Source organism: Barbatula barbatula (assembly GCF_947034865.1).
Source record: "Barbatula barbatula genome assembly, chromosome: 22".
Taxonomy (NCBI): Eukaryota; Metazoa; Chordata; class Actinopteri; order Cypriniformes; family Nemacheilidae; genus Barbatula; species Barbatula barbatula.
In genome coordinates this window covers 12,161,606-12,173,642 of record NC_136785.1, presented here as the reverse complement: position 1 = coordinate 12,173,642, position 12,037 = coordinate 12,161,606, and the positions used below count along the sequence as shown (strand labels likewise).

The following is a 12,037-nucleotide window of genomic DNA, read 5'->3' as shown; positions in this document are numbered from 1 at the left end:
AAAATGCTTGTTTGATGTGCCCAAGTGACACGATGATGTGAGGATTGAACAAGAAATTTTGAGAATTTCAAATCTGATCTGAGAAATGTACCAAATTGACTTAGAAAAACTGTATTTAAAGTGGGTGGGGGTACTTTCTCAAACTGATGCATGGGTGCATATAGCCAGAAACAATTTGTTTGATGCATGCAAAGAAGCAACACTATGTGTCTCAAGAAGCATTTATTCATAATAACACAGACATACTAAAGTTTTAAGCCCACACTACATATTATACATGACATGAGATATGATAGCTGCAAATAAACCTCAGTTTTACAAATTCTACCAGAAAGACTCGGGAGGCAAAGTGTAGAGTATTGAACATTTATTAAACAGCTGGTAAACAGAATATATGGTTATGGTAAATATGGTTATTGAGTTTCTTTGGAGAAGGCCCTGTCCGTGGCTCACATCCAGAGGGCCAAGAAGTCCTCCACTTCCCGTCTTAAGATGAAGACGGGGCGTAGCCAACCCCTAAGATGTTCGTAGGCTTACCTCTGGAGCGGGGCCTACCCCCAAGAATGAAGAGAGATTTCTACTCACCCGCTGGGGTTCCTGTAGACAAGATTTAGAATGCAAATGTTAATTGATATGGCCGAATGATGGTCACCGGCCCCGATTACCCACGACACTGAGACAAGGCCCTGATGGGCCACGACACTGAGACAGGGCCCCGATAGGCCACGACATTGAGACAGGGCCCCAATGGGCCAAGACACTGAGACAAGGCCCCGATGGGCCACGACACTGAGACAAGGCCCCGATAGGCCACGACACTGAGACAAGGCCCCGATAGGCCACGACACTGAGACAAGGCCCCGATAGGCCACGACATTGAGACAGGGCCCTGGTGGGCAACGACACTGAAACGAGCTGACTGAGGAAACTAAACACCACCACCAGTAATTGCATGAATTTACCTGGATCTTGACCGGATAGAGCTCGTTGAGCTGCCTTGATGTTAGAGGAGTCCAGTGTTATGTAGGACTCGTAAGCAGACGATGACCATCTGCCCATCCGTTTGATGGTTTCTGTTGTAATTCCGCGTTCGGCGGCAGTAGTGGCTGCTCCGATCCTGAAGGAGTGTCCGGTGTACAGGAGGGGCGAGAGATTGCATGCTTTTGAGGCCGCGGCTAGTTTGGTTCTGAACCAGGCTTTAGTGACTGGCGTGCCGTTCGGTAGAGTAAAAAGTGGAAAGTGTGGGGGAGTTTTGGGACGGACTTTCAGATAGAGCATCATGGAAGTGAATGGACAGAAGCTGGTGTTGATTTTCGGAAAATGGCGCCAGCTCGCTTCGTGTCAGATTTTGTGTGTTTAAGGGTGATTGAGAAGGCTTCCGAGGTAAACTGGAAGTCGGAAAACAAAAGGCCTTTCATTGGGTCGAAATTTTTCATTGAGTCTGGCATTAATTCCCCCGGGCGCATGAAGCCATAGAAAGCTGAGAGGAACATGGCCTCCAGCAGTGCATTTACGTAAGGAGTAAAAAGCCTGCCGCGGAGGGAATCAATAAGTCTGTGTAATATAGATAGTGTGATAGGCTTGCGTCTATCTGGATGACTGCACGACGAATGGGTCAAGCCTTTGAGCAACAAACGCACTGAGGGATTGGTGAAGAGGCTCGGATAATCGTTATTATGATACGTTGCGTAAAATTGGATTCCCGCCAGTAGTCTCCGAATGGAAGATATGGTCTGGTTACGGTTCTCATAATTATGGACGAGGAAGGAGCAGACTGATAAGATCAAGATGGGGAATAGCGGAATTTGGAAGGAGAAGCAGAAGATGTTAAACTGGGACCAGGCGGAAGTGTATGACTTAAGTGTCGACGGGGCCACTCCTTTAGACATGTAGCGTCCAACTGATTGTCGAAGATAATCTAGTCTAGGCAGGGCAATGGCTCCTGGTCTGCCGAAGGGCAGAGTCGTCTGAATGTCTGCAGACGAAGACGAGATAGAGCATCGGTGATGGCCCAGAATATGTCTGGCTGTGATTATAAAATTAAGGAGAACTGACTTGTGAGATCTCCCTTTGTTAATTATGGCAACTGTTGCCTCATTATCGCAGTACAGGGTGATACGTTCGCGAGACCACGCCGATCCCCAGATGACGCTAGCAACCGCTATTGGATAAATCTCATGAAGAGCGGACGAAGCGAACCCGGAATCGGGTTTGGGGAAATCGTGTGGCCACTTCTCGGTGAACCAATGGCCTTTGAAAAATCCCCCGAAGCCTATAGAGGGGGCGCCGTCTGTAAACAATTTCTGGTCGAGCTGTGATTCTGAAGCGTCGTTATAAAAAAAGTTCGTCCGTTCCAATTATTAAGTAAGTAGGACCAAAATCTGAGGTCGGAACGGCTTCCTTCGTCTAGCGAAATCGTATCGCTTAGTTCCGACACCGAATGGGTCAGGGTAAGCATGCGTGAGATAAATGACCGGCCTTTGGGAAATTATGCTTGTGGCAAAGTTTAGGTGGCCTAGGAGGGAAAGCATATCTCGTTTGGAAGCTGCGCTGCGTGACGAGAACTCTTCTGTGAATGACCTGATTCTTATTAGTTTATCGCGAGGAATGGAAGCTTGCATTTTGACCGAATCGAGATGAATGCCTAGAAATGTTAAAGCTGTGCATGGTCCCTGTGTTTTCTCAGTGGACAGGAGAACGCCGACGTCGTCGAAGGTCTGTCTGAGTGTGTCGAGGGTGGACGTTTGGGAATTGGGGAAATCAATAAGTAGAAAATCGTCGAGCAGGTGTAGGACGAAGTGCAGTTTATAGACGTTCAGCAGAATCCAACACAGGGCTTCAGAGAGACAATTAAAGATGTTGGGGCTGCTTCTGCAACCGAATGTGAGTCTCGCAGCAAATAAAAATTTAGACTCCCATTTTACGCCAAACAGGTGGCGGTCCGCGGGGTGTAGAGGTATGATTTTAAAGGCATCTTTGATGTCGGCTTTGGCTAGCGAAGCCCCGGGTCCGGCTAGCTTTATTAGCCTAATAGCGTTATCGACAGATGCGTTATGTAGTGAAAAGGGTTCTAAAGGGATGCATTCGTTGACGCTTGCGGTCGTGCTGGAATGGGAAGAAGACATGTCGAAGATGAGAAGTTTTTTACCTGAATATTTTCTAGTGGCAATGCCAATTGAGTTAATGCAAAACAAGGAATAAGGAGGGGCGTCGAACGGGCCGGTTACATAACCTTTATTTACTTCGTTCTCCAACATGGATGAGACGATTGCAGGTTCTGACATGGCTGATTGTAGATTTTTTGCAACAAAGGAAGCTGTGAGTTGTGACGTGATGTCGACCTGGAACCCTTGAGATAGGCCGGTTAACAAATAATCTACGAAACATCTATCGGGGGGGTTGATAGGTAGTTTGAGAGGATTGGGACGTTAATGGGAGTAGATACGAGATTTATCAGAATTTTCTCTTCCAATCGGCGGCTTCCTCTCGGATAGCTGGCCTGAATCTCCTGGGGCAGACGGATTTCGGGTGTGGGGCTTTCCAAAAGCTACATACGTTGTGGAAAAGAACAGACAGATTCGTTAAAATTATTGCAAAGAGAAGTGCCGTTAAAATTTATGATGTCCCAACCCCTAGCATCTGAACGCTTTCTTACATTTACAGCGCCGAGAACAACGGGCGAATCCGGACTAGCGGTTGTTTTAGGGCAAAACTGTGTGTCTGTGGGAGCTGGAAATGGAGCATGCGAGTGTCATATGGCCGCCAAAATGGCGAACGAGCAGTTCCGTATCTACGATGGACCAGTCGATTCTAGAGTTAAAAAGTGAGATGAAAGATGCGGATTTAGCAGAGAAAGATGTGTGGTATTCGTAGAACAGTGTACCCCCGTAGCGTCGGCTGAAATCTGCCATCGTTCCTAAATAAATATCCAGCTCCTCCCTTCTATCCGGGTAAACTTGGCAGAGTATGTCGCGGTAAATTCCAAAAGCGGTCACGAATTTGCCGAACGACAGGTTACGTTGGAGTCTGGGATCGAACATCCGGAGAGAAAGACTGCCACGTCAGCGCACTCGACCATTTTCCTGTCGGCTGCAGGCAAGGGGAGTAGGAGTAGAGCCAAGTTAATTTCCTTACCTTGGATGATGTTATTCCTTAGTGCAGGAGATACCGTGGCCGTTGCCGGAGGGCCGAATCGCCTGCCGAAAGCTTTGGCTGAGGTGGCGGTGGCGAGGGTAAAATGTGCTGTCGCCGGCGGAGCAGTTGCGTCCTGGAATGGTATCTGGATGATAGTTGGAGTAGCTACGGGGGTAGACCTCGACGGCATGCTTGGTTGATCGTATATTCCGGGGATGAGATGGTCAGTCGATGGTGCGGACCGCATCCTGATGTTAAATCCTGGGTTGCTGAGCGCTGTCTCGAAATGCACCATTTTTATTGTAGGCCTTGAACGGTGGCGGACAGAGATCGAACGGCCTGAAGCAGCTGATAGTTGGCGTCGCAGGATGCCTGCGGCGGAGAGTAGATCCTTGTGGGCTACTGGCACTTTTCGGATTGCTGAGGCGGAGAGGATTTGCCGGTTCACTTCCTAACGGCTTGTTTGGGCTGGGTTGGTAGCGCTGATGTTGTCGGAGGTGCGTCGGCCTCGCTTAAATTCCAGGCTTCTCTGCCGAAAGAGAAGATCGACAGAACGATCATCATCGCTTCCTGCCTATTAGCTAATCCCCGCTGCTCCAAATGTGAGTTCCTGTCTGTTCTCGGCCATCTGAATTTCGCGATGAGAATAATCCTGCAAGGCCGCCCGTTCGTTTCATACCTGCTCTCTCTCGCGTCCTCCACGCACGCTATAGAGGACACGTTATCCATATCCAACCATGGATAAAATGCCTCAGACAATGGAATGGTTTGTCATTTTTCTACAGTGACATGTCCTCGTCCCCCATCGATATTCACCTGTTCACTGACGCCGGCCCTTTCTGTAGGTTTTCGGAGGCTTCCAGTATTCAGGTTTGCATCCATTTGGCCCTTCCAGCTCTTAGAGATCTTCAGCACTTTTCAAACTGTATCCACTGGTTGTCGCAGCATCCCTATAGGGAAAAAGGTGGTCGGCTTCCAGTATAATCGTACATTGTGATAACGAGGCAACCGTTCATTGCATTAACAAAGGCCGTTCCCACTCCCCCGCTGTAATGCCGTTCCTCAGACGCCTCACCTGGATCTCAGCCTGTGACCAGTTCATTCTTACTGCCAAACACATTCCTGTATCAAAAAATCTGATTGCTGATGCCCTTTCTCGTTTAGCTTTCCAGAAGTTCAGGCTGCTGGCGCCAGAAGCAGACCCCTTGCCAACACCGGTACCTCCCTATTCGCAGCTGATATTCCGTTAATCCACCCACTAAAAACACTCCTATATGCATCTCGAAACTCCATCACCCAAGCCGTCTCCCTTAGGACCCTCCAATCTTATCTCACTGCATGGAAAAGCTTCAAGTCGCATCACCACGCATTCAACATTCCCTTTCCCACTTTTTCTTTCCTCTCCATCACCTCCTACATCTCCTTTCTAAACTCGTCAAAAAACATCCAAGCTAGCTCAATTAAAGGTTACATGAGTGGAGTCCACTCCTTCCACAAGCTCATATTCAACTCTCCATCCGCAGCCATAGCCAGCTCCCAAACATCTATGCTCGTTCAAGGCATTCAAAGAACCCAGCCTGCTCGCCCAGACACGAGGCAACCTATAACCCTGGATATACTGACCAGATGCATTTCCACCCTCCGTAAAGGATATCACTCCAAGCACGTCAATCGCACACTCGACAGCATGTTTATCCTAGCCATTTTCGGCTTTGAAGATGTTCGTAAATTTCCACCACATCCATCTTCAACCCCTTTATCCATCCAACGTTATCGGACCTATCATTACTCGATTCAGAGACGATTTCATTCTCCATTAAACAAAGCAAGACAGACCAAACCAGAAGGGGACATTTCATCTTCAACCTCCAGTCACCGATTCAGCCTTTTCAGACCCTTCTAGCCTACCTTCACTTCAGAAAATCCCAGACCAAAACCACATCAGACCCTCTCTTCGTTGACGAATCTAACTGCCCAGCCACATGCTTCTGGTTCCAAAAACACCTGAAAGCCGTATTGCTCCTGTCCGGCATTCCCGCAGACCACTTTTCCGGCCACTCCTTCCACATAGGCGCAGCAAATACAGCCGCCCCAAATCCAAGCACTAGGGCGCTGGACATCAGCAACTTTCAAGAGCTACATCAGGTCAGATCGCTCCATCATCAGGGAAGCCCATCGAACCCTCATTTCCCGAATCATCTAAAAGAATCCATCCTTCACCCACATGGGCTCGAACCTCCACCACTTCAGCCTTCATCTCCCTAGCAGGAGATCTCACCGCCACTGCAACCACCTCAGCAATCACCAGGGATTCAGACCCCACCCGCAGGGGCCATCGCCCATGTCTCAGGCTCTGAGCAACCTGAGCCAGGGACAGCTTTTCCATTCAAGCATGAAAGCAAGCGCCGCGACAAGAAGCACCCAAAGAAGCCAGAACTTTCATCTAAAGCGTCGAAGCCAGTGTCACAGCAGCGATCACCTCCGCAGAGCCAAGTGCTTCCATCTAAAGCGTCGAAGCCAGCGTCACAGCAGCGATCACCTCTGCAGAGGCCAGTGCTTCCAACTAAGGCGTCAAAGCCAGCGTCACAGCAGCGATCGCCTCCGCAGAGGCCAGTGCTTCCATCTAAAAAGGCGTTGAAGCCAGCGTCGCATCAGCGATCGCCTCCGCAGAGGCCAGTGCTTCCAACTAAGGCGTCAAAGCCAGCGTCGCATCAGCGATCGCCTCCGCAGAGGCCAGTGCTTCCATCTAAAAAGGCGTTGAAGCCAGCGTCGCATCAGCGATCGCCTCCGCAGAGGCCAGTGCTTCCAACTAAGGCTTCAAAGCCAGCGTCGCAGCAGCGATCGCCTCCGCAGAGGCCAGTGCTTCCATCTAAAAAGGCGTTGAAGCCAGCGTCGCATCAGCGATCGCCTCCGCAGAGGCCAGTGCTTCCAACTAAGGCGTCGAAGCCAGCGTCGCAGCAGCGATCGCCTCCGCAGAGGCCAGTGCTTCCAACTAAGTCGTGAAGCCAGCGTTGCAGCAGCGATCGCCTCCCCCGAGTCCAGTGCTTCCATCTCGCATTCAGTGTTAGATTTGCCGTTTATGATAATACCATACCATACCATACAATACAATACAGGCTACTTTCAGTGTTTTGTGTGTTAAAAGGCTTTATTTTGTACAGATATAGGATATCACTCCAAGCACGTCAATCGCACACTTGACAGCATGTTTATCCTAGCCATTTTTGGCTTTTGAAGATGTTCAGAAATTTCCACCACATCCATCTTCAACCCCTTTATCCAGCCAATGTTATTGGACCTATCATTACTCGATTCAGAGACCATTTTTATTCTCCATTAAACAAAGCAAGATGGACCAAACCAGAAGGGGACATTTCATCTACATATTCAACCTCCAGTCACCGATTCAGCCTTTTCAGACCCTTCTAGCCTACCTTCACTTCAGAAAATCCCAGACCAAAACCATTCCATACGATACAATACAATACAATACAATACAGGCTACTTTCAGTGTTTTGTGTGTTAAAAGGCTTTATTTTGCACAGATATTGTTGTAATTTTGTCACCTAGAATGACGTTTCGCAGAGGAACCCCTGGATTTTGTTTAGCCTAGTGGCATTGAGTCTAACAGGGGGTGGGATTAAGGATTCAAGGTCTTGCGTAGGCGGAGAACTAGACTTGCAGGACAAGCTGGACAAATACATTTCATTTATGGGTTTTGAAAATACTTCTAATGACAGTACAATTACGAGCAACATTTAATAACAAAATAAGTCTTCAACTTATGATTTGTTTCTTAAAGATGTTTAACTAAACTATGCAAGAAATTTGTAGGTTAGTTAAATATATTAAATCAATTAACTAATAATTAAAGAATTATTCAATTTTTAATCCTATTGCTGGGATAAGCAAGAGAACAAATATTATTTTTCACATTTTCTTTAGCAATTTAACAGATTTAAATATTTGTTTTTAAACTTTTAAATATTTATACAATTATTAATATATCTTGAAAACATTTCTGTGCACAGACATTCTATTATCCTTAACATTATTTACCATATTCTAATATAGACATTTTGTTCATTTGGTGGCTATGTGGCATTTCTTGAGTTTGACCGCCGGACCACATATATTCATATTTACATTTAAAACTAAACAGTGACACAAGTCAACGAGTAATAAAACATTAACCAGCAGCACAGTGTCTGACACCATTATCAGTCCTTATCAGAACAACATCATTCCCTCTCCTTATATTTAACAACACTTTCCTACGACAAGGTTCGGTAAGTTGAATGCATCTATTTAAACTTCTAAAACAGTTCTAGCTTTTTAGCTGACAATATATCTCTAATGTTGAAATCTGGCAGAGTTTTTAGTCTAGCAGTGACATGGCATGCATGGTGGCAGGACTAACATGTGCTATTAAAATATTGGAAATATTTCAGAAATTGCAGCATTATCACAGAAATTATATAATTACATACGCCATTGATAAATTGCTAAATTGATCTTATTTTTTTATTAAATGTTTTCAACATTTCAATAATTATTAATTTTATTACCAGCTGTATTTAGCTGGTCCTATTTTATTTATACAACGCATTTTATAGCCCTTTCTGTTTTTTCGTGGTGTACCACCTAATCTTAAAGTCTCATCAGACCAAAGGCTAATATTATCTCTGCTCCAAATGTTTTCTAAAAGCACTCACTGCACCACAGTTGTTTTTTTATTGTATATAGTCTTTTTATTAGTATCTAGAGAAATCTTATTACTAGATGCATTTTGTTGTGTTTTCCAGGCCAAAAGAAAAACATGAAGCATAGTCATGTGGTGTTTACACTGCTTTGTATATTTAGGTTTGGACTTATGGTAAGAAACAGCTTCTTTACTCTGGATATCAAACTGTCCTCCAAAACCTTTCCTGTTAATAATGTATCTTAAGTGTCTTTATAAAAGCTTTTTTCCCAGGCTTCTAATAAAACAGATAAAGAGAAATGCAATGGTATTTTAAGCTTGGAAGCTCAACGTACAGTTGGTGGTGCAGTTGCCAAACTTGGCTTAGAGCTTTTGGAGAATTTACAGCCTGGGCTTGAGCAACCAAACATAATTATATCTCCACTGAGTGTTTCCCTCGCACTTGCTGAGCTTGCTCTGGGTGAGGAATCTGAACAGTTGTGAGCATACACACATTATTTTAAAAATAGGGAACCTTATATTACAGTGCAAGATGGTATGATATAAATATTAACATATTTGAAAATATTTTGCTTTGTAGGTGCAAACAACAAGACTGAGGAGAAGTTGTTAGAAGTCCTTCAGGCACAAGCACAGGCTAATTTTCATGAAACCTCAAGCTGTCTCCGGGAATATCTGACTACCAAGGCTGTCAAGATGGCATCCCGTCTCTATGTCATACCAGGTAGAAATAGATTACATTTTGGTCAAAATGAATACATTATAATAAATAAATAAACAATTAGAGAAACAGAAATAAAAATAAAATGGTAAATGGAATATTAGCCAAAGTCTGGGGAGGGTAGGAGAGCTCCCCCCCATGTTTTTCTTGGGCCCCTCCAAAAATGTCAAACTGAGAAATAATAAACAATAAATACTTCTTATTTGCATTATCTGTTGAATAATGATCTGGCAATTTAATCGCAAATGTGAAATGATAATGTAATCAAATATGAGTATATTACTAGAAAGGTGTTGCAAATAACTGTATAGTTGTTTCCTCTTTACATTTTTGAGTTTTTTGTCATTGTAAAGGTTTTAAGGTGAACCAAGACTTCATGGATAGATCTTCGCGACTGTATAAATCTGAACCTGCACTATTAACCTCTATTGAAGAAGTCAATCGTTGGGTGGAGGAGGTCACCAAAGGTCACATAACCAACTTCATGTCTAGTCTTCCATCTAACGTGGTTCTAATGCTGATAAATGCCATTCATTTCAAAGGTTGGTTAATTAAATAATTATATATGTATATATATTTATATTAGGAAACAATTGGTTAGTAATGATGCAACTGACAATGTAATTCTTACTCTTAGGGGAGTGGCAGTCTCGCTTTGACTCAAAGTTCACTGTAAAGGATTTCTTCTACATTGACAAAAAAACCTCTGTTAAGGTGGACATGATGGTGGCAACCAGATATCCACTCAGCATGTTTGTAGATTTAAAGGATGGAACGCAGGTTATTATCATTTCCTTTATCCTGCTTATTTTCCTGATAATTTAAGGAACACTTCACCAAAAAATTACTTTTACTCACCCCCAGCTGTCCCACGTGTGTATGACTACTGTGTTCTTTTTTAGCGGATCACAATCGGAGTTATATTGAACAATATCCTGGTTTTCTCAGCTTGGTAATGGCAATGGAAAGAGACTTCAAAAAAAGCTAAAGAAAACTGCATATATTCAACATAAATGTTGTATATCCAGGGATACATGTCCAGGGATGTCTCATGACACCAAACAATACATTTGTGATCAAAATTACATTACATTACATTTCAAAGCCAGGATTTTGAAAACAGGAATGGCAAAAATGTCACTCTAGGGTGAACTGTTCCATTAATCATGTTGTTCTTTAGCCTAAACAAAGCATTGTTATATTATTATTATCTTAACAGCGTTTGGTGTTTCGCCATTATCTATCCTCAGGTTGCAAGGTTCCCCTTCCAAGGAAACATGAGTCTTCTTGTAGTAATGCCATCAGATGGAAATCTATCAACCACGGCTGCCAAACTCAACATTTCCGACCTGTATGAACGTCTCCCAAGTGAGAAGTCTATGCATGTGAAACTACCCAAATTCAAACTTGAGTCCAAACAGGATTTACGTCAAGCACTTACAAACATGGGTAAGAGAATCCTCCACATGTTCGCAATTGACATTTTTTGTGGTAAATCATTTTAAGCTAATGTTTGGTCAACATGAAGTTGAGTGGAACTGTGAGAATATTTATGCCTGAATACAAACTTTTATCTATATTTCAGGTCTGGGCATGTTGTTTTCTGGGCCTGACCTATCCAGAATCTCCCAAGGCCCATTAGTGGTGTCAGGGGTACAACATGCCTCAAGTATTGAACTGAACGAACAGGGGGCCGAAGCCTCGGCCGCGACCTCTGTCACACTAGTGCGTTCCATTCCCACGTTTGCCGTAAACATGCCATTCATCTTTGCACTGGTGGATGATGCGTCTTACACGCCTCTCTTCCTGGGAATGGTCACCAACCCCAATCCTCGAGCGACGGCTGAACAAAGCGATGAGCCAAAAACTGAAAATGAAACTGTACCAAGCAATGTTCGCCTGACTGACACAACACTCAATGACGGCCCACATGAAAACATGTTAAGTTACATGTTAAATATGTGGAGGGAAACAGTTCCTCGGCAGTTCCTTGGACATCAGGAAACGGATCAAGGGAGCTGAAAGAAAACACATGCATGGATCTGTCTATATTACATGTATGTGGTTAGGTGAAACGCAGGGTTTTGGTTTTCGTGACCTGTCTAAAGTACAGTAACATTATATATGGACATGCACCTCCTGAACATTGTTTAATTTTTGTAAGAGGAGAAAACTTAAGGACAGACATATTAAATCACATTAGAAATTATTTTTCTAATGATTAACAACATGTGCAAGTGTATGCAATGGCACATTAAATGTTTTTATTATCATACAGCTAAATCTGAAATATTATTAGGATTATAAATATTATAGTACATATATTGTTAAGTAGACATTGTAATCAAAGACATTTTCGTTGTATTCCACAAAACACCTTTTTTTCGTCTACCTGCATTGATGTACAGTGTTTTAGCAAATGGAAGTTTGTTAACCATTCTTAGCATTTCTTCATGCTAACAGTTATTACAAATAAAACG

The 12,037-nt window shown here is 44.0% G+C and overlaps 1 protein-coding gene across 1 annotated transcript; it reads left to right on the top strand.

Annotated features, from left to right (window-relative positions):
- Positions 1 to 8,088: 8,088 nt before the first annotated feature.
- On the top strand, positions 8,089 to 11,939 carry serpinf2a (serpin peptidase inhibitor, clade F (alpha-2 antiplasmin, pigment epithelium derived factor), member 2a). Its single transcript, XM_079486583.1, has 8 exons — positions 8,089 to 8,423; positions 8,940 to 9,010; positions 9,110 to 9,296; positions 9,417 to 9,560; positions 9,911 to 10,099; positions 10,195 to 10,337; positions 10,808 to 11,006; positions 11,143 to 11,939. The coding sequence occupies exons 2-8, from the start codon at positions 8,954 to 8,956 to the stop codon at positions 11,577 to 11,579; spliced, it is 1,356 nt and encodes a 451-aa protein (XP_079342709.1). The 5' UTR covers positions 8,089 to 8,423; positions 8,940 to 8,953; the 3' UTR covers positions 11,580 to 11,939.
- Positions 11,940 to 12,037: the final 98 nt, after the last annotated feature.